This window comes from Carcharhinus amblyrhynchos, chromosome 14, assembly GCF_965287045.1.
Source record: "Carcharhinus amblyrhynchos chromosome 14, sCarAmb.v2.hapA, whole genome shotgun sequence".
NCBI lineage: Eukaryota > Metazoa > Chordata > Chondrichthyes > Carcharhiniformes > Carcharhinidae > Carcharhinus > Carcharhinus amblyrhynchos.
In genome coordinates this window covers 59,654,751-59,682,411 of record NC_137337.1, presented here as the reverse complement: position 1 = coordinate 59,682,411, position 27,661 = coordinate 59,654,751, and the positions used below count along the sequence as shown (strand labels likewise).

The following is a 27,661-nucleotide window of genomic DNA, read 5'->3' as shown; positions in this document are numbered from 1 at the left end:
TCTATTCTCTGGATTATTTTCTCTCTCTCTATTCTCTGGATTATTTTCTCTCTCTCTCTATTCTCTGGATTATTTTCCCTCTCTCTATTCTCTGGATTATTTTCTCTCTCTCTCTATTCTCTGGATTATTTTCTCTCTCTCTCTATTCACTGGATTATTTTCTCTCTCTATTCTCTGGATTATTTTCTCTCTCTCTATTCTCTGGATTATTTTCTCTCTCTATTCTCTGGATTATTTTCTCTCTCTCTATTCTCTGGATTATTTTCCCTCTCTATTCTCTGGATTATTTTCTCTCTCTCTCTATTCTCTGGATTATTTTCTCTCTCTCTATTCTCTGGATTATTTTCTCTCTCTCTATTCTCTGGATTATTTTCTCTCTCTATTCTCTGGATTATTTTCTCTCTCTCTATTCTCTGGATTATTTTCCCTCTCTATTCTCTGGATTATTTTCTCTCTCTCTCTATTCTCTGGATTATTTTCTCTCTCTCTATTCTCTGGATTATTTTCTCTCTCTCTCTATTCTCTGGATTATTTTCTCTCTCTCTCTCTCTATTCTCTGGATTATTTTCTCTCTCTCTCTATTCTCTGGATTATTTTCTCTCTCTGTATTCTCTGGATTATTTTCCCTCTCTCTCTATTCTCTGGATTATTTTCTCTCTCTCTATTCTCTGGATTATTTTCTCTCTCTCTCTATTCTCTGGATTATTTTCTCTCTCTCTATTCTCTGGATTATTTTCTCTCTCTCTCTATTCTCTGGATTATTTTCTCTCTCTCTATTCTCTGGATTATTTTCTCTCTCTCTCTATTCTCTGGATTATTTTCTCTCTCTCTATTCTCTGGATTATTTTCTCTCTCTCTCTATTCTCTGGATTATTTTCTCTCTCTCTATTCTCTGGATTATTTTCTCTCTCTATTCTCTGGATTATTTTCCCTCTCTCTCTATTCTCTGGATTATTTTCTCTCTCTATTCTCTGGATTATTTTCTCTCTCTATTCTCTGGATTATTTTCCCTCTCTCTCTATTCTCTGGATTATTTTCTCTCTCTATTCTCTGGATTATTTTCTCTCTCTCTCTATTCTCTGGATTATTTCCTCTCTCTCTATTCTCTGGATTATTTTCTCTCTCTCTCTATTCTCTGGATTATTTTCTCTCTCTCTATTCTCTGGATTATTTTCTCTCTCTCTCTATTCTCTGGATTATTTTCTCTCTCTCTCTATTCTCTGGATTATTTTCTCTCTCTCTCTATTCTCTGGATTATTTTCTCTCTCTCTCTATTCTCTGGATTATTTTCCCTCTCTCTCTCTATTCTCTGGATTATTTTCCCTCTCTATTCTCTGGATTATTTTCTCTCTCTCTATTCTCTGGATTATTTTCCCTCTCTCTCTCTATTCTCTGGATTATTTTCCCTCTCTCTCTATTCTCTGGATTATTTTCCCTCTCTATTCTCTGGATTATTTTCTCTCTCTCTCTATTCTCTGGATTATTTTCCCTCTCTCTCTATTCTCTGGAATATTTTCCCTCTCTATTCTCTGGATTATTTTCTCTCTCTCTCTATTCTCTGGATTATTTTCTCTCTCTCTCTATTCTCTGGATTATTTTCTCTCTCTCTATTCTCTGGATTATTTTCCCTCTCTCTCTATCCTCTGGATTATTTTCTCTCTCTCTCTATTCTCTGGATTATTTTCTCTCTCTCTCTATTCTCTGGATTATTTTCTCTCTCTCTCTATTCTCTGGATTATTTTCTCTCTCTCTATTCTCTGGATTATTTTCTCTCTCTCTCTATTCTCTGGATTATTTTCTCTCTCTGTCTATTCTCTGGATTATTTTCTCTCTCTCTCTATTCTCTGGATTATTTTCCCTCTCTCTATTCACTGGATTATTTTCTCTCTCTCTCTATTCACTGGATTATTTTCTCTCTCTCTCTATTCTCTGGATTATTTTCTCTCTCTCTGTTCTCTGGATTATTTTCTCTCTCTCTCTATTCTCTGGATTATTTTCTCTCTCTCTCTATTCACTGGATTATTTTCTCTCTCTCTCTATTCTCTGGATTATTTTCTCTCTCTCTCTATTCTCTGGATTATTTTCCCTTTCTCGGATTTTGATGACGTCACCCCGCATGCTAATGAGGGGCTCCGTCTCCCCCGCACATGCGCAGTGGCGGCTCGGGTTATTGTGCCTCTGGAGCCTGCGGCCTGCAGCGCGGCTCTGACAGCAGAGCCAGCGGGCCCGCTTCGGCCGTGCCGTGCCCTCCGATCGCGGGGCTCACCCTCGCGGCTCGGCGCCACCCTCTTCCCGCAGCCACTCTCCGTCTGTCAGGCCGGTCCAGCCGGATTTATTGTGTGTCCCCCCGCCCGGTCCCAGTGTCCGCTCCCGGGGCCCACTTCCCGTCGCTGCTCCCGGCCCCGCCATGGTGAAGAAGCGGAAGGGTCGGATCGTCATCGACTCGGACAGTGACGACAGCGGCAGCGAGGAAAACCTGGACCAGGTGAGGGCCCGAGGAGGGCGGAGAGACATCAGGGGCAGGGAGAGGGCAATGCCGCGGGAGGGGGGGGGCAGGGAGAGGGCAATGCCGCGGGAGGGGGGGGGGCAGGGAGAGGGCAATGCCGCGGGAGGGGGGGGGGCAGGGAGAGGGCAATGCCGCGGGAGGGGGGGGGGGCAGGGAGAGGGCAATGCCGCGGGAGGGTGGGGGGCAGGGAGAGGGCAATGCCGCGGGAGGGGTGGGGGCAGGGAGAGGGCAATGCCGCGGGAGGGGTGGGGGCAGGGAGAGGGCAATGCCGCGGGAGGGGTGGGGGCAGGGAGAGGGCAATGCCGCGGGAGGGGTGGGGGCAGGGAGAGGGCAATGCCGCGGGAGGGGTGGGGGCAGGGAGAGGGCAATGCCGCGGGAGGGGTGGGGGCAGGGAGAGGGCAATGCCGCGGGGGGGGGCCAGGGAGAGGGCAATCCCGCGGGGGGGGGGGGGGCAGGGAGAGGGCAATGCCGTGGGGGGGGCAGGGAGAGGGCAATGCCGTGGGGGGGGCAGGGAAGAGGGCAATGCTGCGGAAGGGGGGCAGGGAAGAGGGCAATGTGGAGGAAGGGGGGCAGGGAGAGGTCAGTGTGGGGCGAGGGGGCACTGTGGTGGGGTGAGGCAGGGAGGGGGCAATATGGGGGTGGTGGGGGCAGTGAGGGGCCAATTCTGGGGGTGGGGGAGGGGGCAGGTAGAGGGCTGTGTGGATGAGGGGGGCAGGGAGAGGGCAAAGTGGGGGGAGGGGAATGGAGAGGGCAATGGTGGGAGGCATGGAAAAGTGGGGAAGCAAATGGTGGGTGTGTGGCAGGGGGAAGGGAATGGCAGGGGTGTGGTGGGGGAAGTCAATGGTGGGGGTGTGGTTGGCGGAAGGGAATAGGTATGGATTGGTGGGTATGGGGGGGACATGGTGGAGTTGGAGGACATGGGGAAAGGGAATGTGGGGAGTGGTAGAAGGTGATAGTTGTGGGAAATGAACCAGTGCAATTGATTGACATGGGTGGTGGGGGGGTTGCATCTGGCACGTCTGGCATTGTGGTTTTTTGAGATCATTTGGAGGGACAGGCAGGCGCTAAGATAGACTAGATAGGATTGATTATGACCTTACCTCATGGTCCCTTTTGAGATTGAAGGTGTCCACTCGTGAGTTTTTATTGTGACTTGTTGAATATTGGCCCATCTTTAACCTGTTAAGAATTTCCCAAATCTCGCCTGCAGTTCCTTGTTTGAATCCCTTGTCTTTTTCCCACCACAACAAAGTGCTGAAACAGCTCATATCAAGTTATGTGACACATGCAATTGTGACAGTTTATCCTTATTTGTAACTTAGAAAATTAATGGCATAGAAAGGCTATTCAGCCTATTTTGTATATGCCGGCTGAAAAAATTAAAATCTAGTTGTCCGTTCTAACCCCACCTTTCAGCCTAGCAGGTTGTTGTACATTAGGTTCAGATCCAGGTAATTGTTAAATGAGTTAAGGATTTCTGCCCGCACCACCAAACCAGGTAGTGAATTCCCAGCACCCACTGGGTGAAAATATTGTTTCCTCATGTCCCATCTAATCCTTCTAACAGTTACTCTAAACCTGTATCTCCTGATAATTGACCCCTCTGCTTGGGGAACCAGGGCATTTCTGTCTACTCTGTTTAAGCTGTCAGCAGGCTTTGGCATATTTGCCCACACCATTTTTCACCAATGTGTCCTTTCCCCTTTTTGTTAGCTTTGTTAGCAAAGGAATTGAAGTATTGGTAAATAAGTCTTATTAAGTTATGCAGGGCATTGTTCTTCCTTCCTGAAGGAAGGAAATACCTGCCCCGGAAGGAGTGCAGCAGAGGTTCACTAGACTGGTTCAGGAATTGTGCTCTGAGGAACAATTATGTAGACTAGCCCTATACAGCATGGGAGCATAGTAGGGGTGGCATTGTAGCACAGTGGTTGTTAACACTGCTGCTTCACAGCTCCAGGGACCTGTGTTTGATTCCTGGCTTGGGTCACTGTGTCTGTGTGGAGATTGCACATTCTCCCCATGTCTGTGTGGGTTTCCTCCAGGTGCTCCAGTTTCTTCCCACAGTCCAAAGATGTGTGGGTTAGGTTGATTGGCCATGCTAAAATTGCCCCTTAGTGTCCTGAGATGCATAGGTTAGTGGAATTGGCAGGTAAATGTGTAAGGATGTGGGGGTAGGGCCTGGGTGGGATTGTGGTCAGTGCAGACGCGATGAACCAAATGGCCTCTTTCTGCACTGTAGGGTTTCTATGAGTTCCTCATGTTTGGAATAATATAGAAACCCATCACTCATATGTTTGACCTAACTGACTGCAGGTCAAGCAGTGTCTCTGTTTAGCAATTCTAATCCTTTTAAACCCCTCCATGGGCTCGCCTCTCCCTTTGTTTCTGTAATCCCCTGCAGTTCTACAAGCCTTTGAGATATCTGCCATCATCTAATTGTGGGATATTGAGGATCCCTGATTTTAATCACTCTACCATTGCTGCTGTCCTTCACCTACTGTAGGTCCTAAGATCTGACATTCTCTCCTTAACTTTTCCGCCTTTATCTTGTTTTCCTCTTTTAAGATGCTCTTTAAAACCTGACCTATTATCCTTAAAACTATCTGATCTATTATCTCCTTATGTAGCTCAGTGTCATATTTTAAAATGCTGCTGTGAACAGTGTTGGGATGTTCAGTTACATTTAAGGTGCTGTTTAAGTGCACATTATTCTTGAATGAGCGAGATGATTGAATTAAAATATCAAAAAAAGTAAGTGTTCTCCTGACTGCGGAATCGAGAAGATGTGGTTAGCCTGAAAATAAAGGCTTGGCTATTTAAGACTGAGCTGAGGAGCAATTTCTTTATTGAGGGTTGTGAATCTTTGGGGGGGGTTGTGGATGCTCAGTTGTTGTGTACTCAAAATAGAAGTTGATAGATTTTTTGGACACTGATGAATATGGTTGGCGTAGGAAGATGGAGTTGAGGTAGGTCAGCCATTATCTTGTTGAATAGTAGAGCAAGCTCGAGGAAATAAATGGCCAACTGTTCCAATTTCTTTGTGTTTTGTTTTGAGGGCCTCTCTTCCTACAGTGCATTTCTACCTGTGTATTTTGCCCAGATATCTATACTTGACCCCTGCTTCTTCACCCACATGCTGCCCCTTGGTGACCTCTTTCCAACATATCAGCCACCCAGGTCTCCCTCTAACCCTCTGTTGCCTCTTATCAGACTTGAGAAGCATAAATTCCTCCAGTGAAATAGTGGGACAACTGAAGCCATTGTCTTTGGCTCCATCACAAACTTCTGACCATTTCCACAAATTCCATCCCCCTTCCCTTGTTCCATGTTAAAGCTGACAGTTTGCCATGTCTAAGCTGTATTTGATCCAGAACTGAGTGGATCCTATATACCACAGACACTGCCTGATTTCATCTTTTGAGTGGGCAAGGTGGCACAGTGTTTAGCACTGCTGCCTTATAGCACCTGGGGCCCAGTGACCTGGATTTGATTCCCAACTTGGGTTACTATCTGTGTAGAGTCTGCATATTCACCCCGTGTCTGCATTGGTTTCCTTCTGGTGAGCCGTTTTCCTCTGAATTGGAAAGACATGCTGCTTAGGTGCATTGGCCGTGCTAAATTCTCCCTCAGTATACCCGAAAAGGTGCCTGAGTAGGGGGACTAGGGCATTTTTACAGTAACTTCATTTCAGTGTTAATGTAAGTCTACTTGTGACTAATAAATAAAAATTTAAACTTTTCCTCAGCCCATCTGCTGTTGAAACCTTCATCAATGTTTTTTGTCACCTCCAGCCTTGACCAATTCCACCCTCTGTGCTCTGTCCAATTTAGTTCATGATGCGGACCTGTGTTTAAGCTGTCCTTAACCCTCTCTCCACTCACATTGTCTGTACATTTAAGACTTGGTTACCTATAAAGACGTGCATCCCAACCATTATCTTGTAAATTGAATTTGTGTCTATATATGCCCTGTTTGTGAACACAACTCCCACTCACCTGATGAACGGACAGTGCTCCAAAAACTTGTGGCTTGTGCTACCAAATAAACCTGTTGGACTTTAACCTGGTGTTGTGAGACTTACCATTTCAGTTCAACCAGTATCCTTCTATCTGTATCCTATCCTGCACCAAGTCCACACAGTTGAATCTTCATGGCATCTCAAGCCTTACAACTGCTCCTCCCTCCCAGACCTTTCAAGAGCTTGTCTTCTGCTGATACCAGCTTCACATACTTCCACACATTCTTTGCCCCACCTTTGGCGAGTGAGTCTTCAGCTGCTTTGGCCTCAACCTTTGGAATTCCTTTCCTAAAACCCCTTAACTCATTAACATATCTCATTAAAACTTTCTACTTTAATCAGTTCTTTACTTGTTCCTCTCAATCTCTCCTCCTTTAGCTTGGCACTCATTACTTTCTTTATCCCTCTGAGCATCCTTGGGAATTTTTTTAATGTTGAAGGTGCTGTATTAAAGGTTTTGTCTTGCAGTCTGTCAGATAATATTAGATGAGCAGAAATCTCTGATTAAATATTGGGAAGAGTAGAACCATTATCTTTGAGTACAAAGATAATTTCCTAGCCACTGACTTCATCTCTCTGCCCTGCTCATTGTCTTGGGGGTTAAACCAGGCTGTTGCCTTGTTTGGTAGGTCATCCTATTTGACCCTGAGGTCGGCTTCTGATATCATATTCTCTCCACCAAGGCATGTACTCTCTAACATCACTTAGCTGCACCCTTACATATTCGTTTTTCCTTTAAATCCATCATTGCTGGCCTGTACCCTTCAGTCTAGGCATTAAGCATTATAGTCCTTCCCTAAATGCTCCTCCTTTGAAAGGCTTTTGGTCACCTGTCCTAATCTGTGGCTCCATGCCAAATTGTCTGATTATGCTCCATGTCCCAAGTGCCTTCGGACATTTTGCTATGTTCAAAGGTGTGTGTTGTTTCAATGCAGTGTCCTTTCATTGCATGCAGTATTTTGCTGAATGAATAGGGAGTTGATATAATCGTGCAGTTGGTGTTATGTGCGATACATAAATCCAGTTTGAGACTGAATTCATATTTATTGTAGCTTTGGAAATGTGTTGAAAGTGATGCTATCTGGTTACTTTGGGTTCATCTGGTAATATTTGAATGCACAATGGTAACTAACCCATCCACAATGCTGGAAGTAAAGGTGACAAGTGTTTTTTTTATTGTCACCCTGTTCTGATTTTTCTTTTCTGAAGAACTTATTGCTTTGGAGCACTGCAGTTTTTTAGCACCTCTTACATGTGAGCTTTGCTTGACCCGTGAGGGGGTTGTTGGTTCCTGAGTCATATCTGATGTCCATGTACACATACACTGGAGTTACATGTATCATAACGGGCCTATTGTACCGATTACATACCGTTGGCACTTGTGAAATCTGATGTGGCATAAACTCCAGATTAACTGTTTGATCTGTATGATCAGTCATTAGCAGCTGTTTGTGAGTTGGAGGTGTGTTAGCTTGCAGAGTTTTCTCGTGGAATCTGCAGCAACTGATTGTGTATCAGAAATGGCTGCTGAGGTATTACAGCTGATAGCTTCTTAGGAAAGATTGAAAAAGTTCTTTCTTTAGATAAAGGAGTCTTTAGATTTCCAGGGTAATGGGGTGTTGTTAAACTCTAAGACTTGTATCTGCTGGGGGTTTTGGGCTTGGTTCAGTTGCCTCAAATCATGTTGAGAGTTTGCGCTCCAGTCCAAGATCCAACAGCAGTACCGAGAGGGTGCTGTGGGGTTAAGGATGCCACCTTTTGGATGAGCTATTTATGGTTGAGATCCTGTTTCCCATTGATGTCACAGATCAAATTGGTATTACACGAAGAGCTCTCAATTGTGGCCTTGTCTTTTTCTTTCAAAACAACAAAGCCAGATTAACTGGTCATTCGTTCATTGTGGGTATTTCCTCCTCTCTGCTAGTTCTCCTGTTTCTAGGAGACGTAAGCCATCAGATCTCCAGTGGTCACAGTTAATGGTCAATTGACTGATACAAGGGATACTTTACACTGTACTATTGGGACTTTTTTTTCAGGCAACTTTCTTCATTGTTAATTCCCTACCTCTGATTAATTAAAGTGTTTGACTCAGTTAACAAATGTAGTTAGGAGTCAATATTAATATCGCTAGCACATCTCCTGTAATGTTGCTTGTACACTGTTCCCTAACCATATTTCCAGAAAATATTACCAGAAGCATGTATGGCATGAGGAAATATCAGACAACTTCACCATATGATAGGCCATTCAGCCCATCATTTCAGTGCTGGCTTTACTGCAACAATCTAATATTCAGAATCACAGAATACTACAGTGCAGAAGAGGCTCTTTGGCTCATCACTGACGCATGAAAGGCCCTGATCTGCCCACCTAATCCCACGACAGAATCACAATACCACAGTGCAGCAGATATTTATTCAGCCTTAAAAGATCTCTGCCCAACCACTCAAAACATCCAAGCTGCCAAAAACCTTCGGTGTAAAGAAATCTCTCTTAACTTCTTGCCTCCCTCTATGGTAAATTTCAGTAGGGCCTGTTCCGCGCTGTAATGTTCTATGTTCTATCACCAGAGGAAACTTGTTCACTACTAAAACTGTTGGTCATTTTAATGTCATTCATGAAATTTCCTCTTTTCGCTCTTTTATTCTGCTTTCATTTCACTGTCAATAAAACAACATAAATACTGTCTAGATGAAGATTTTCAATTCATCTTCTTGCTTTTCTTGATTTTGGAAAATAACAGCAGAAACTGCTAGAGTCAAAAGTAAAACATTGAACTGATTGAAGGTTAAAAGATAAAGCTTAATCTGAAAGCATGTCAAAGTTTATGAAGAGCAATGAATAAAAGTACTTCATAAGTAACATTATGGAGTCAGTGTAGGCAAATACAACAGCTGGTTACAGCTATGCCCCACAAACACAATGAGGTAAATATCAGTTGATATGTTTTGTTAATGGTAATTGAGGGAAGAAGTTTGGCTGGGGCCTGGAGCTGTTGGTTACACTACAGCTGCCCAATCTTCAGAGAGTCTGACATCATCTGATAGCTTTAAGGGATCGAAAGAAAATAAATGTTACCAATTTTGAATGCAATTTGAGAAACTGAAGAGAAAAAAAACTCAAGTTTCAGCTCGCTTTCATAGAATTGAATAGAATATTTAGCACAAAAAACAGGCCATTCAGCCCTAATTTCAAAGACGTCAGCCTTTCACCACATCTTTGTTTCGTTTACTCTCATGTATTTCTCTAATTTCCTTTTCAAAGCATCTAAATTGTTTTCTTTCTGTGGTAGCAAATTCTGCATTGTGATTACTCTAAATACTGGATGTTAGTGAGGCCACATTTGGAATATTGTGTTCAGTTCTGGTCACCTCATTATAAGAAGGATGTGGAAGCATTGGAGAGAGTGCAGAGGAGATTTACCAGGTTGCTCCCTGGTTTAGAGGGTAGGTCATATGTGGAAAGGTTGAGGGAGCTGGGGCTTTTGCCTTGGAGCGGAGGAGGATGAGAGGCGACTTAATAGAGGGATTGATAGAGTGGACGTGTAGAGACTATTTCCTTGGGTGGATGTAGCTGTTACTAGGGGGCAAAGCTATAAGGTTCATGGGAGATATAGGAGCGATGTTTGGGGTAGATTCTTTACTCAGAGTGGTTGGGGTGTGGAATAGACTGCCTGCTGTGATAGTGAAGTCGGACACTCTAGGAACTTTCAGCCGGTTATTGGATAGGCACACGGAGGGGATAGCTTGATCTTGGGATTGGACATAGCTTGGCAAAACATTGAGGGCCGAAGGGCCTGTACTGTGCTGTACTGTTCTATGTTCTAAATAAAAACATTTCTCCTTATTGGATTTGTTAGTATCTGTCTTGTATTTATGGACCCTAGACTTGGACTCTCACATCTATTCAACCTGTTCACAATTTTAAAGACACCCAAGAGATCAACCCAAGCTTTCTCTTTTCTAAAGAAAAAATGCCCAGATATTTCAATCTTTCCTGATATCTCTAATCCCTCTGCTTTCGTGCCATCCCTATAAATCTTCCTTGCAACTTCCCCAGGGCTTCTAGTAATATGGAGACCAGAACTCTGTATAATACTGAATACAGTGTAACTAGGATTGAATAAAAGTTCAACATGTGACCCCCATACCCTTGAAATAAATTCCAGTGCTTTGTTAATTGCTGACCTGAGATGCTGCTTTTACAAACAAATGAGTTATGAGCAAGTGTAGTCATTCAGCCCTTTGAACCTGCTCTGCCTTTTAATAATGGCTGACCTGATTATGAGCTCAACCCTACATTTCTGCCTAATCCTGAGAATTTTATACACTCTTGTTAATCGAGACCCTTTTGAGTTCTGACTTAAAAACATTCATAGGTTCTGATTCAACAGCTTGAGGAAGAGTTCTAAAGACACTCAAACCTCAAAAAAATTCTTCAGATCTTTCTTAAATGACTGATCCCAGTTTTTAAATAGTGACACCTCGTTCTAGATTCTCCCACAAGAAGAAACATCCTCTCCACATCCACTGTGTCAAGATCCCTCAGGACCTTAAAGGTTTCAATCAAGTTGATTCTTACACTTTTAAGCTCCAGCAAATACAAGTCCTAACCTCTCCAACCTTTCGTCATAACACAACCCGCTCATTCCTGGTATCAGTCTAGTAAACCTTCTCTGAACTGCTAATGCATTCACCTTAAATAAGGAGACCAACGCCGTAAAAAGTACTCCAGAAATAGTCTTCACCAGTGCCCTAGTTCTGTAATCAGTTCTTCTCACAATAAACAATAACAGACTATTGGATTTCCCAGATCCCTTTGCATCTGAGTTCTGCAGACTCTCACCACTTAGATAATTTTTTTAAATTCTTCCTGCCAAAATGGATCATTTTATATTTGCCCACATAATACTCCATTTGCCTGATCTATGTCCTCTTCACTAGTTACTTTGCTACCAATCTTTGTATTGTTAGCAGATTTTGCAAACATATGTTCAGTTCCTTCATCCAAGTCATTTATGTAAATTGTAAAAAGTTAAGACCCCACACTGATCCCTATGACACACCACTCATTACGTTCCACCATTATTTATGTACATTATGAATAACAGTTGTTTTAGTGCTGGCCCATGTGGAATGCTGCTTTCTACCTTTACCCAATCTGAATACTGTAACAACTCTTTACCCTTTATTTTTGACCAATTTCCTATTCATTCAGCTGTTTGTTCCCTGATCCCACATGCCCTAATCTTAATCACGAGCCAACTGTATGGTACCCTATCAAGGGTCTTTGATTCATGAGACACATAATACCTGAGGTCTGGAGCTTATAATTAGTGAGAGATTGCATAAAAGTAAATGAGAAATGCAAGCATAGGAAAATACCGCAAATACATGCAGACAGAATATAATTTACTGAGTAATATATGATTTAATACATTGATCAATTTCCTGTGGTATTGCCACAAGGAGTGAAGGTTCATTACTGTCATAAGGTGAAGCAAGGTTAGAGGACGGTAAAATTGGAATAAGGCATTACATGGATTCAGTTCCCATTCTAAGGTTGTACCCTCAGTCATCTTTGCATAATACTTCAATTTTACTTTTAAGTTAAATATTGAGGCATTTGGGAGCAGAGGGGTGAAGTAGAGGAATACACATTGAAGATCTGGGCATTGCAAAACTGGCAACCTCCAGGTGTGACCAGTTTACATGGACAGCTTCCATTCTAAATATGGACATGGTGTGAGAGTAGGATAGGATTGTAATAGTGAGTTAACAAAAATATGACATTAGGAAATGAGATTTTGCAGATAGGTGATGCATGTAGGTTTAAGCTTTTTAATATTAAACATGGATCGATGGAGATAATTTTGTACTTTTAAGACATAAATGAAATTGAATGTAATGTGGCCTGTGGCTGATTGAGGAGGCATCAGGGAGAGGGCTGTAGGCTTGTCATTTTGTGGATAGAACTTTTGGAACAGTGTGATTCTGTAAAATACATTGTAGGTCTCTATCCTTTCTGTTGGGACAGATGTCAGTTGCTAGATTCACATTGCAATATTAACAGAGAGTCTGTCACATTTTTATATTTTTGACTCAACTGAAAGTTCTGAGCTGTACCATTCTAGATTCTGCCTTTCCAAACTAAGATTATGTCTGCAGAAAGCATTGAGTTGTGTTACGTTGAAGAATGGTAATGGTAGATATCACATTGTCACTTTCTAATACAGCCCTGGTGTGTGCAGCTCTGTCATTGTATAAAGTGAGTGCAGTACCAGTGGATTCAAGTATCTCAGTGGACAGTACTAAGTACAATAGTAGTGGGGGTATAGGTCTGTCCATGTTTTTACTGAGTTTTGGTCTGTTACTATAGATGCAAGTGTAGTTTGGTAATTATAGGTCTTTTCCATGCAATACTGTAGGATCTATGAACTCTGTTCCCCTGTAGCACCATATTACCAGTGTGAAAGGAAGTATTGAATTTATGAATGCAGGAAGAGCTCCCCAAGGTCTTGGTTGTTTTATGGATTGAAATGAGCGATACAGACCAGACTAGCATGTGCTGACTTCTGGTGTCAGCTGGCACCGTTGTGGTGTTGTAATTAACTGAGGGAAAATAAGCAGAGTTCCTGTGCTCCACAGTCTGGCGCCTCATATTAATATGCACCTTGGTGACAAACCACATGCAGCTTATCATCCTTGAACTGTAGCCCATCAACAATCTATGCCAGCAGTTCGGAGATAAGAAACTTGGAACACTGACCTGTTTTCAAACATATAGGGAAGCGTTGGTGTGAGTGCTTATTCATTGTTAGAACGTTGGAGCTGTTGCTAGGTTTCTGTGAATGGCTGACTATTCTGCTTGGAGCAGCAAAGGTTAATAGAAGTGTTCAAAAGAGACTTGTTTCCACTGACAGGTGGGCTGACAACCAGTGGGTGCGATAGGTAAATAAATGTATAGGTAAAGGAACCAGGGAGATGATGAGTATTTATTTTACATGGCATTGTTATGATCTGAAATACAATGCCTTCAAAGGGTAGAAGAACCAAATTTATTACATTCTTGAAGGATAAAAAACTCAAGACTGTGAGAGGTAAGATCAGGGTAGTGGGACTAATTGGAGTTCTTTGAAATAGCTACCCATTGGTTCAAATGGCCACCTTTTGTGCTGTTTGATTGTATACTGATTTGTCTCTGAGACACCTGTTTGTAATTTTGTCAAGCTGAGTGTTTTTTTGATTCTAAACTGCAGGTTATACCACATATACAAAGCTGTTTCCTGCCTTAGCTATAAGCTAATAACTGTCTCTGTAAGAAGTAAAGTCTTTATGGCACTGATAGCTGAACTAGTAAACGATAATTCCAGGAATCGTTGCTGTCGACAGTACTGTCAAGTGTAACTTGCACCACAACAATTTGCTCACAGATGCTCAGTTGGGTTCCGCAGGGGCCATCCAGTGCATTACAGCTTTGGTCCAAATATAGACGAAAGAGGTGAAAATGATTGTCCTTGACATCAAGGCAGCATTTGATTGATTGGCAGGGCTCCTTGATGCCACTAAATTAAAGTCAGTGGGAATCAGGAGTTTGTGAAAACTCTCCACTGGTTGGAGTCCTAGCATAAATGTTGTGGTAGTTGGAGGTCAATAATCTCAATCCCATGATATTACTGTAGGAGTTCCTCCAGGCAGTATCCTCCACTCAACTGTGTTCAGCTGCTTCATCAGTGCCTATCCCTCCATCGTAAGGTCAGAATTGGGGATGTTCGTTAATGAGGTTCACCATTTGCAACTCCTCAGATAAAGCAATCTGTTCAAATGCAGCAAGACCTAACAACAGTGAGGCTTGGGTTGATAAGTGACATCTGTGTAATACAAGTGCCAAGCAATGATTGTCTCCTACAGGAGATAATCTAACCATCTCCCCATGACATTCAATGTCATTGCCATTGCTGAATCCCCTATCAGCATCCTGGGGTTGCCATTAATCAGAAACGGAACTGAACTAGCCTCATAAATATTGTGGCTATAAGAGCAGGTTAGAGGTTGGAAATTCTGAGGCAGATAACTCCTTGACTCGCCAAAATCTATCCACCATCTACAAGATATAGCTCCAACAATACTGAAGAAGCTTGACCCCATCCAGGACAAAACAGTCTGCTTGATCAAGACACAATTCACCAATCTAAACATTCACCCCCTCCAGCACAGTGTGTACAATATTCAAGATACTATCAGGGCTTGTTTGACAGCATCTTCAAAACCCATGACCTCTACCACTGAGAGGAACATGGGTAGCAGATGGTTTGGAACTGTATCGCTGTTCCTTTAATGTCGCTGGATTGAAATCTTGGAACTCCGTTTAATAACAGTGGGTATACTTGTGTCATATGGACTCCAGTTCAAAGGGATAGCTCGCCATCATTTTCTCAAAGATAATTAAGGGTGATATGGTGGTGCAGTGGTTAGTACTGCTGCAGGGATCCGGATTCAATTTCGGCCTTAAATGACTCTGGAGTTTGCACGTTCTCTCTGCGTGGGTTTCCTCCCAAGGTCCAAAGACATGCAGGTTAGGTGGATCAGCCATGCTAAATTGTCCCTTGGTGTCCCAAGATGTGTAGGTTAGGGAGATTAGCGGGGTAAATGCGTGGGGTTACAGGGAGAGGGCCTGGCTGGGGTACTCTGAGTTGGTGCAGACTCGATGGGCTGAATGGCCTCTTCTGTATGGTAGGAATTCTATTCAGTGAATTAAAGATCAGAAACAAAATGCTGACCATGTGACCAGCACTTAAAGAACCATGAAAGAATGAAAAAAGTAACTGGACCTCAGCTATACACAATCTTTAATAATTTAAATGAAGGTACTGAATGTAACATCCAAATTTTCTGGTGATACAAATGGTGGGACAATAAGCAGTGAAGAGGGTGCAAAAAGCTGCAGAGGTTGAACGAATGAACAAGAACATGGCAGATGGAATGTCATGTAAGTTGTGAAGCTATCCATTTTGATAGGAAAAATAAGAAAATAGTATTTTTTAAATGGAAAGAAATTGCAAAATGTTTGCATTTGGATGGGGCGTTATATCCAAACAGCAAGATTAACTTGGAGATGTAGCAAGCAATTAGGAAGGCAATTGGTGCATTAGCTTTTGTTGCTATGGATTGGAGTACAAGAGTAAGGAAACCTTCCTGCAATTATGCAGGTAATTGGTGAGGCCACACCAGGATTACTGTTTTGCTGTTGTTACCTAAGGAAGGACATTCTTGCCCTAGAAGGAGTGCAAGGAATATTCACTATACGTTCAAGAACTTAGAAGAATTAAAAGTGATCTAATTTTTAGGTAAAAAATTGGTGCAGGGGGGAGGATTTCAGATTCGTGAATCACTGGGAAGTCTTCCAGGGAGGATGGGACCTGTTCAAGAAGGACGGGTCACACCTGAGCTGGAGGGGCACCAATATCCTGGCTGGGAGGTTTGCTAGTGTGGTTCAGGTGGGTTTAAACTAATATGGCAGGGGGGTGGGAATCAGAACAATAGGTCAGCAAGCGTAGAGACTGGGGATGAGCATAGGGCCAAGACAGGGCTACCTAAGAGGAAGAGCATTCGGCAGGAGGATGAACTCTGGGCCTGGAGGTCTGGAATTCATCTGCTTAAATGCAAGGAGCGTAACAGGCAAGACAGATGAACTTAGAGCCTTGATGCATGCGTGGAACTTGGATGTGGTTGCAGTGACAGAGACTTGGTTAAAAGAAGGACAGGATCAGCAGCTGAATATTCCGTGTTTTAGGCGAGACAGAGGAGGGGCTAGAAGAGGTGGGGGAGTAGCAATACTGGTTAGGGAGCATATTACAGCGATACAGAGGGTGGACAATTTGGAAGGATCACGTAACGAGACACTGCAGGCAGAGCTCAGAAACAGGAAGCGTGCAGTCACTGTGGTGGAGGTATACTACAGGCCTCCCAACAGCCCATGGGAAGTTGAAGAACTGACATGTAAGGAGGTTCTGGACAGGTGTAGAAGAAATGGGGTTGCTGTAGTGAGAGACTTTAATTTCCCTCATATAGACTGGAAATCCCTGAGGGCTGGGAGTCCGGACAGGGTGGAATTTGTAAAATGTGTCCAGGAAGGTTCTTTGAAACCATGTGTTGATAGCCCCCTCTCTAGTTGGACTATATTGGACCTGGTACTGGGGAATGAGCCTGGTTAGGTCATCAAAGTTTCAGTGAGGGAACATGTGGCAAACTGACCACAATTCTATAAAATTTTGGATTGTCATGGAAAAGGCTGAGGGTTGTCCTATGGATAAGGTGCTGAATTGCGGGAAGGCTAACTACAGCCGAATTGGGAGAGGCTGTTCGAGGGTGCGGGGAGGCAAGTACAGAAGTGAGGTTAGGGGTAAGTTTTTCACTCAGAGGGTGGTGAGTGAATGGAATTGGCTGCCGTCAGTGGTGGTGGAGGCGAACTCACTGGGGTCTTTTAAAAGACTTCTGGATGAGTATATGGGATTTAATGGGATTGGGGATTATAGATAGGTCTATGGATTGGTAGGTATTGATGTGATCGGCGCAACTCGTGGGCCGAAGGGCCTGTTTGTGCTGTAGTGTTCTATGTAAATCTACATCTGGCATATGGGAGTCTTCTAAGGAGCAGTTGATAGGAGTGCAGGACAGGCATGTGCTTGTAAAAAGGAAGGACAGGAAAGGTAGGATTTGAGAGCCATGGATAGCACGAGAAATTGTGGGTCTTTTCAAAAAGAAAAAAAGAGGCATACGTAAGGTCCAGGCAGCTAAAAACAGATGAAGTGCTGGAGGAATACAGAGAAAGTAGAAAAGAACTCAAACAGGGAGTTAGAAGGGCAAAAAAATGAAATGCCCTTGGCAGACAGGATTAAGGAGAATCCCAAGGCATTTTATATATACGTTAGGAACAAGAAGGTTGTCAGAGAAAGAGTTGGACCTCTCAAGAAAATTGGAGGGGAATTATGCTTAGAACCCAAGGTAGTAAGTGAGATCCTAAATGAATACTTTGCATCAGTATTCACAAAGGAAAGGGACACGTTGATTGGTAGTGTCTCAGAGGGATGTGTAGACCCGTTAGAACAAATCGCAATTACAAGGGAGGAAGTGTTAGGTGGTTTGGGCAGTGTTAAGGTAGACAAATCCCCAGGCCAGATGGCATCAGTCCGAAGTTACTGGGAGAGACGAGCTGAAATTGTTTCTTCTTCGGACACAGGTGAGGTCCCAGAGGACTGGAGGATAGCAAATGTGGTCCTGTTATTTAAGAAGGGTAGTAAGGATAACCCAGGTAATTATAGGTCAGTGAGTTTGACGTCCGTTGTAGGGAAATTGTTGAAGATTCTTAGAGATAGGATCTGTATACATTTAGAACTGAATAGTCTCATTAGCGATAGACAACATGGTTTTGTATGAGGGAGATCATGCCTCACAAATTTAGTTGAGTTTTTTGAGCAGGTGACAAAAATGATTGATGAGGAAAGGGCTGCGGATGTCATCTACATGGATTTTAGTAAAGCATTCGACAAGGTCCCTCATGGCAGGCTGGTGCAAAAGGTTAAATCTCTCGGGATCAAAGGTGAACTAGCTAGATGGATACAGAACTGGCTTGGCCATAGACAGAGGCTACCAGTGGAGAGGTCTTTTTCTGATTACAAAGAACAACCCAGCACGGGAAACAGGCCCTTCGGCCCAACGAGCCCGCGCCACCGCATCACCCTACACCTATTCTACCCTGCATGTCTACGAATGGAACCCCTAACTTAGCCAGATTCAGGGGAGAATAGTGTCAATTTGGTAAAACCAATCAGCCTAAGAGCACATCTTTGGGGTGTGGGAGGAAACCGGAGCGCCCGGAGGAAACCCACGCAACCACAGGGAGAATGCGCAAACTCCCACAGACACCGGCCCAAATCCATGTATCTGCACAGCTAGCAGTGCTAGTCACCGAGCTGTTGCGGCGCCTGTCTACCAGTCCAGGATCAAGCACACACACCGACACGAAGTACTAGGCCACTCCCGGAACTTCCAAGAGCAGCCCACGCACGACCCACCGTGTGCATGCCCCTCGTTTGACACGAGGTGGACCTCCACCTGCGGAATAAAAAGACAAAAACGTTAATCTTACAAGCCTGCTTTTCCGGTGTCTCCCGAGGTTCTAACCTTATTTAATAGCCCCTACCATAACCCTCCATCCTCGTTTCACTCATTTGTCTATCTAACTGAACCTTAAACGAGTCCAACGTTCCTGCCTCCACCATCCTACTCGGTAGCGCGTTCCACACCCCCACAACTCTCTGCGTAAAGAACCTTCCTCTCACTTCCAAATTATACCTCTCCCCCCTCACCCTTAAATCATGACCTCTCGTGTTTGTGCCCAGTCTAGGGAGCAGTCTCTCACTATTAACTCTATCTATTCCCTTCAGTATCTTATATACCTCTATCATGTCCCCCCTCAATCTCCGTCTTTCCAAGGAGAAAAGTCCCAGTTTCTCTAACCTTTCCTCGTAACCCAGCCCCTCCATGCCAGGCAACATCCTGGTAAACCTCCTCTGCACCCTTTCCAGAGACTCCACGTCCTTCCGGTAGTAAGGTGACCAGAACTGGACGCAGTACTCCAAATGTGGTCTAACCAACGTTCTGTACAACTGAAGCATTAGACGGCAGCTTTTATACTCTATACCCCTTCCTATAAAGGCTAACATTCCATACGCCTTCCTAACAACCTTCTCCACTTGTGACGCAACCTTCATGGATTTGTGAACCTGCACTCCCAGGTCCCTCTGTATGTCTATACTCCTAATCTGTCTACCTTTTATCACATAGCTCCTCTCTGCATTATTCCTTCCAAAATGCATCACCTCGCATTTGTCAGGATTAAATTCCATCTGCCACCTATCTGCCCAATGCACCAACCTATCTATATCCTGTTGTATCACCTGACAATCCAGTTCAGTACCCGCCAACCCTGCCATCTTGGTGTCATCCGCAAACTTGCTGATCACACCACCTACACTCTCTTCCAAGTCATTTATGTATACTACAAAGAGGAGAGGTCCCAGTACTGAGCCCTGCGGCACACCACTGGTCACTGGCCTCCAGCCCGACAAGGTCCCCTCCACAACTACCCTCTGTCTCCTATTACCCAGCCAGTTCTCAATCCACCTAGCTACCTGGCCTCGTATCCCATGCGCCTTAACCTTTTCTACCAGCCTACCATGAGGGACTTTGTCAAACGCCTTACTGAAATCCATATAGATGACATCAATGGCTCTCCCATCGTCAACCGTTTTTGTCACCTCCTCAAAGAAGTCCACCAGATTCGTAAGGCAAGACCTCCCTCTGACAAAGCCATGTTGCGTATCCCTAATCAGATCGCAACGCTCCAAATGCTCATACATCCTACCCCTAAGTATTTTTTCCATTAATTTCCCTACCACCGATGTCAAACTCACCGGTCTATAATTTCCAGGGTTATCCCTACTACCTTTTTTGAACAGCGATACCACATTAGCTACCCTCCAGTCCTCTGGGACCTCACCTGTGTCCAAAGAAGAGACAAAGATTTGCACCAGAGGCCCAGCAATTTCATCTTCCACCTCCCTAAGCAGTCTGGGATAAATACCATCAGGCCCTGGAGCTTTATCCGTCCTTACGCTACTTAAAAGCCCTAGCACTTCCTCCCTCGTAATAGATATCTCCTGCAACTGATCCTCCGCTCCCTCCAAGAGACCGCACGATTCCGAACCCCTCTCCTTCGTGAATACCGATGCAAAGTATTCATTCAGGAGCTCCCCCATTCCCTCCGACTCAATACATAACTCTCCACTCTTGTCCCTAAGAGGACCAATTTTCCCTCTAACTACTCTCTTGCCTCTAATATAGGACTAAAATGCCTTTGGATTTTCCTTAATCCTACCAGCCAAAGCCATTTCATGCCCTCTCTTTGCCCTTCTAATTCCCCTTTTTAGCTCCCTCCTACTCTCTCTATATTCCTCCAGCGCACTCTCTGTACCCAGTCGTTTCGACCTAACATACGCCTCCCTCTTCTTCCTGACCAAGTCTTCAATACCCCCTGTAATCCACGGCTCTCTAATCCTACCTTTCCCATCCTTCCGCTTAACTGGAACATACCTCCCCTGCAACCATTTCATTTTGCCCTTAAAAGCTTCCCACTTGCCAACCGTGGACTTTCCAGCTAACAGTCCCTCCCAATCAGTGTCCTGCAGCTTCCTCCTAATCCTGCTATAGCTCACCTTTCCCCAGTTCAGCACACTCCCGTTCGGCCGGCACTCGTCCCTTTCCATTTTTATCCTAAAGTAGACAGACTTGTGGTCACTGTTAGCCACATGTTCGCCTACCTCTACCTCACCCACCTGCCCTGGCTCATTACTCAACACTAAATCAAGTATAGCCCCTCCCCTAGTCGGGCTAGTTACATACTTCTCCAGCGACCCTTCCAAAACACATTTCACAAACTCCTCTCCCTCCGTACCCCCAGCTCTAGGCCCCCTCCAATTCACTCCTGGAAGATTAAAGTCACCCACTACAACCACTCTATTCTTCCTGCACCTGTCCAAAATGCCCCTGCAAATGCCTTCCTCCACCGACCTCGGGCTGTTGGGTGGCCTATAGTACACCCCTAGCAATGTGATATCTCCCTTTTTATTCCTCAACTCCACCCACAGTGACTCAATCCCTGTCTCTTCCATATCGTCCTCCCTCTGCACTACTGTGATGTTTTCCTTTACTAACAGTGCCACCCCTCCACCTCTCTTCAACCCTTCTCTGTCACACCTAAAACACTTGTACCCAGGAACATTCAGCTGCCAGTCCTGCCCTTCCCGTAACCACGTCTCCGTTACAGCCACCACATCTAACTGCCTCACAAACATCAAGGCCCTAAGCTCATCCGTTTTCCCTGCCACACTCCTAGCATTGAAACAGACACAGTTCAACCCACAAGTGTCCCTCAGAACCACCTCCTCCCTGATAATTATCCTTTCACCCGACTCTCTCCCAGCCACCTCCCCACCCCCCCTCCCTATTAGTTTAAACCATTCCTGAACACCCCAGCTAACCTCCCCGCTAAGACACTAGTTCCCCTCCCGTTCAAATTCTCCCCACCCCTCCTGTACAGTTGCCCTTCTCTCCTAAACACCTCCCAGTGATCCACAAAAGTAAAGCCCTCTACCCTACACCAATCCCTCAACCATGCATTCAACTGCATGATCTCGTCATTCTTTGCCCTGCTAGTACTGGGCAGCAATCCAGAGAGTGCCACCCTGGAGGTCCTGCTCTTTAGTTTGGACCCCAACTCCTTAAATTGCCTATGGACCTCTACCCTACTCCTCCTTCCTATGTCCCCCTCCCCTACGTGTACTATGACCTCTGCCTGGGCCCCCTCCCCTTTCAGAATTCCCTCTACCCTTTCCGTTACATCCTTGACCCCTGCTCCAGGGAGGCAGACCACCATCCTGGAGTCGTGCCTCTGTCCACAGAACCTCCTATCAATACCTCGGACCCTCCCATCCCCTACCACTATCACCTTGCCAGGCCCCTTCTGTCCCTCTAAGTCAGTCTTCCCTTCCTGCCTACCTTTCTCTGCCCCTGTCGACGAACCTTGGGGGGCCTCTGGGGAGGCCGGGGGACCCTGACTACTCTTCTTCTTCTTCTTTCTCCTCCTAACCGTCGTCCACCCTTCCTGCTCTTCAGCCCTTGGGACCTCTTCCTGCTCATGGTTCCTAGCCATCAACTCCTCGATTTCCCTGACTAGAAACGCATCCTCCAAACGCCCCTCGAGTTGCCTGACCCGGGCCCTCAAGCGCTGCAGTTCTAAACATTTACTGCAGATGTGGACCTTGGGGACACGGGAAACCACCAAGAACTCCCACGTGGCACCTGACACAACTTATATTCCTCCCTATATTCCCTGCCATGTCCCAACCTCCTGTATGCGGCGAAAGGTAGAAATCTGTCACTCACCTTCTGTAAGCCTACTCTTGCCTAAGCCCAGCGAGCCAAAGCCCTTCTCACTCAGTTCCCACTCACTCCGCTGCCCGCTCTATGCTGCCACCCCTTTTTTTATACCCCCGCTCCCCCTTAACGACAATCCCCTCGCCTAACTTCCGGTACGGAAGTAAACTACACTCACAAGCCCCGAGAACCGGAAGTACAGGAAAAAAGCGGTTTGCAATTCAAATCAGTCACTCGCCACAGCTACCAGGTTCAATGCTCCGAAGAACAGTGGAGGTCTGTGACTAACGGTGTTTCGCAGGGCTCTGTACTGGGATCTCTGCTGTTTGTGATACATATAAATGATCTGGAAGAAGTAGTAGCCGGTCTGATTAGTAAGTTTGTGGATGACACAAAGATTTTTGGAGTTGAGGATAGTGATGAACATTGTCAGAGAATACAGCAGGATGTAGATAGGCTGGAAAATTGGGTGGAGAAATGGCAGATGGAATTTAATCCAGATAAATGTGAAGTGATGCATTTTGGTAGATCTAATGCAGGGGGAGCTATACAATAAAAGGCAGAACCATTAGGAGTATTGACACAGAGGGATCTGAGTATGCAAGTCCACAGATCCTTAAAGGTGGCAGCACAGGTGGTGAAGAAGGCATATGGCATGCTTGCCTTTATTGGATGGGGCATAGAATATAAAAGTTGGCATATGATGTTGCAGTTATATAGAACGTTGGTTAGGCCACATTTGGAATACTGCATCCACTTCTGGTTGCCACACTACCAGAAGGATGTGGAGGCTTTGGAGAGATTGCAGAAAAGGTTTACCAGAATGTTGCCTGGCATGGAGGGTATTAGCTATGAGGTGAGATTGAGTAAACTAGGCTTGTGCTCCCTGGAAAGACGGAGGTTGAGGAGTGACCAGTAGAAGTTTATAAAACTGTGAAGGGCATAGATGGGGTGAATAGTTGGAAGCTGTTTCCCAGGTCAGAAATGACAAACACAAGGGGTCGCAAGTTCAAGGTAGCGGGGTGGAGGGGAGGCAACGTTCAATCCAGATATGCAGGACACGTATTTTACACAGAGGGTGGTGGGGGCCTGGAATGCACTACCAAGCAAGGTGGTTGAAGCAGACACGTTAAGATCATTTAAAACTTATCTAGATAGCTACATGATCAGACTGGAGATAGAAGGATACACATTGATGGTCTAGTTAGGAACACATGATTGGTGCAGGCTTGGAGGGCTGAAGGGCTTGTTCCTGTACTGTATTGTTCTTTGCTTCTTTGTATAAAATTCTAAAGGGCTTGATTGGGTAGAAGCTGAGAATATTTCCTGGTTGTTGAGTTTAGAATGCAGAATCTTGGTGTCAGAATAAGAGTTGACTATTTAGGACTGACATGAGGAGAAGTTGCTTCATTATGGTTTTTTGAATTTTCTGTTGAGGGCTGTGATCCTCAGTTATTGAGTATATTCAAGAGTGAGATCATAAGAGTTTTATGGTCAAATTGAATTAAGAGATATTGGGATAGTGTAGAGCAGTGGATTGGAGATGGAAAATTAACTATGATCTTGCTGAATGGCTTGAAGGACTAAATGGCCTATTGCATCTGCTTTCTGTGTTCCTATTGTGGCTTAATGTAAAAAATCATTGGCTGTCACACAGGTGGTGTAAGCAGCAACCAGTCTGGAAAGGAAGAAGGGGTAGGGTGAGCTCTTTTTCTTCTATGAACTAACACCTTGATAAACAAGATTTTGAGGAGGGTTGAGGTGAAAGAGAATTCTAGAACTAAGAAATCGGATGGGCCTGTCATGGTCAGAAAGGCAAGGTGGATACAGGACTGGAGGAAGTTATGATGATGATGAGGTGAACTAAGACCACTGGATTTCAAAGACGAGGAAAACAAGGGGCTAGGAAGCCAGTGAGAATAGACTGGTTGAGTTGAATTTAGTGCACTCTACAGTGTTCTCAGCAGAAGTCAAGATGATTGAGGAAAGGCTAGTGAAGATGGTGTTGGAATACACGGGTCTAGCAATGATGAAGGAAAGGACTTGGGTTTCTGCCGTCTCTTCCATATGGCAAATTAAGTAGTTTGAAGTTAAGTCATTGTTATAGTTTTGGAATATGCAGGATCCAGTTTGTGTACAGCATTATTCCGCAAGCACCAATGACATAATGAACAGATCAGTTCTTTAGATGTTGGAGGAGAGAGAGAGAGATTGGTTACCATTATCATGGAGAACTCCGCCTGTCCTTAAAATCTGTCACGGGGTTTTTACACCCTTTTGAGTGGGCAGACAGTACCTCTGTTTAACCTTGTTCAGGAGGAAATAAGCAGACTTTGCAGTTAGTCCAGGGTAGTAATATTAAAGAGCTTCTGAGGTGTCATCAGCCAGCTGAGTTCTGCCTCTATAGTGATGGCTTGTAAATGTCTAAAGTCTGAGAAATCTAGGTGATGGGGTAAGGTCCATAGAGCAGGAAAAGGTTGAAGTGAATAGGAGAGAAATTTTAAACGATTGGAGTTTTCGGAGGGTGGAGCGCTAGATAGGCAGAGGTGTTGATTTAAGTTCTTGCGAAAGAGTTAATGCAGGAATCTTAATTCCCACACAGTGACACTAGAGGAAGGAGCCTTGGAAACCTAAGAAACGAGGGAAATTCAGAAGTCTAATTTACTCAAATATTATCATTAAAAATCCCTTTAAAAATAGGGGAAGTGTGATTTTTATATGGGGTGGGGCTTCACTACCTCTTCTGTCACTGGGGAATATGGAGAACTGGGTTGAAACTTACATGAGTATATCATAAAATCTCTACAGTGCATTCAGCCCATCAAATCTGCACCCATTCTCCAACAGTACATCTTAACCAGGCCCTGTCCCCATAACCCCAGATATTTACCCTGCTAATTCCCCTAATCTATATATCTTGGGATACTAAGGGACAATTTATCATTGTCAGTCAGACTAAGCTGCATGTCTTCGGAAACTGGAGCACTGGGAGGGAACATGGGGAGAACATGCAAACTCCACAGTTACCCAAGGCTGAAACTGAACCCGGTTCACTGACGCTGAGGCAGTGGTGCTAACCACTGTGCTACTGTAACATTTTTACAAAGTGCTTTAAAAATCCAGATTTTTCTATTGTGATATATGTGCACTTTAGCAACATTCAGTCTATAATTTTTAAATAGCCAAGTACTAGTGGCATTCAAATAAACGTAACCACTTTGGCATCACTTAAACAGATGAGCTGGAATGGTTTCAAGTACTCAAAGTCAATATATCTTTTTGGATGGGCACTGTATATCGATTGGACTGTTAAGTGAGTCAAGATAAAAACTAATTGAAGGAATTGGTGGATACAGGGAGGTCCTGCTGGGCTGAAAACAAGCCAAAGATCGTACTTTCAAAATCAAAAATGAAACAAAACAAGCCAAGGCTGTTACAGGCCCAATTGCTATTTGTCAGTAACTGGCAATTAACAAATTATAGGAATCAATTTAGAAATATATTTACGTATGAAAATAAAACTATTTTAAGTAACAGCCAGCATGGTTTTAGAGAATCTGTTTTCTAAAGCAGCCTCTTATTTCAGAAAGTGACATCCCACGTGGGCATTGGGACTGTACTGTCATTAACACTGCCCTCTACCACAGCTCTAACCCACTTAGTCTCCATAACTGCTGTTACTGAACAAATCCCTGTCTCGGGGTGTCTTAACGTAGTGATTGGTGCACAAAACTTAAAACTAAGAATCGTTTACAACACATGGAGGCCATTTGATCCATCAAATTCATGCTGGCTCTCTGTAATGCAATTTAGTCAGTCCCATTCTCTGATCAGCCTTTGTAACCCTGCAAGTTTATTTTCTTCAAGTACCTATCCAATTTCCTTTTGAAATTGTTTCCACTGTTCCCACCCTTTTAGGCAGTGTTCCAAGTCATTACCACTCACTACATAAAGAAAGTTCTTCCTCTGATTTCCCCTGCAGCTCTTGCCCAAAATCTTACATCTGTGCCCTCTGGTCTTTGTACCATCAGCTAATGGGTCTACCTTATCTACACCTGTCATTACTCCTTTTACTCCTCTATAAGATGTCCCTCAACTTCTTTTGCTGTAAGGAGGAGAATCCCAGTCTTTCCAACCAAACCATGTAATCAAAATTCACTTTCCCTGGAACCATTTTGGTAACTCTCCACATCCTGTCAAGGGCCTGCATATCTTTCTTAAAATACACGGGCATGGAGACACCATGGTCTACAACTCCAATCCAAAAAAAAAGCCCCTAGCATGACTTCTGCCATAGAAAAGTTATGGCACAGAAAAAAAAATTCAGTCCATTGTGTCCGTGGTGCCCAAAAGAGGAGAAAAATGAAACTAGTAGCTCATTTTACTTCCACTTTCCAGCACTCGTCTGTACTCTTGCAGGTTACAGCACTTCGGGTACAGATCTAGTTCCTTTTAATTTGGGCAGTGATTTCCAGACGCCCACCTTCCTCTGGGTGAAAAAGTTTTTCTTTGTCCTCTTTAATCCATATATCAGTCACCTTAAATCTGTGCTCCCTGGCAATAGACCCTTCATTTGGGGGAAACAGGTGTTGGAAATAGGCTCTGTTGAGTCGGTTGGGGAGAGAGTGTGGGTGAGGCATGATAGAAGAGGGGCTTGTGGGAGACGGGCTTCGCTCAGTCTACTGTCACCAGAGGTTACAGAGAGCTTAGCTGAAATTTTTATATTTATATGATATATGTATACATGCACTTTAATTATAGACTGAATATTACTACACTCTTTTATTGCTCTTTTGTGTTTGGTACTGTTAACTGATTTAATGTGACTCTTGATTCAATCAGGAGCTGCTGTCATTGGCTAAGAGGAAGCGGAGTGAGCCAGAGCAGCAGGAGCAGCAAGCAAGCAAACCGTCGGCATCGTCAGATTCAGAAACATCGGACAGCGGCGATGAGGTGAGACATGTACCCTTAATATCCCTGTCAAATGCTGGGAGAGATGTAAGTTACTAGATGTGAATGTTTGCCAGTTACAACACTTCAGGCACAGATCCAGTTCCTTTTAATTTGGGCAGTGACTTCCAGACACATACCATCCTCTGGATGAAAAAGTTTTTCCTCAGCCCCTTTAATCCATATATCAAT

General features: G+C 44.2%; 1 protein-coding gene across 1 annotated transcript in view; it reads left to right on the top strand.

Moving 5' to 3' along the window:
- Positions 1-2,165: 2,165 nt before the first annotated feature.
- The window catches only part of rtf1 (RTF1 homolog, Paf1/RNA polymerase II complex component), a 70,975-nt gene continuing 45,479 nt past the window's right edge, over positions 2,166-27,661 (top strand). The window contains exons 1-2 of the mRNA XM_080202959.1: positions 2,166-2,485; positions 27,362-27,472. Of these exons, the coding sequence (XP_080059085.1) occupies positions 2,408-2,485; positions 27,362-27,472 (189 nt within the window). The 5' untranslated portion in view covers positions 2,166-2,407. The remainder of the gene's footprint in view (positions 2,486-27,361; positions 27,473-27,661) is intronic.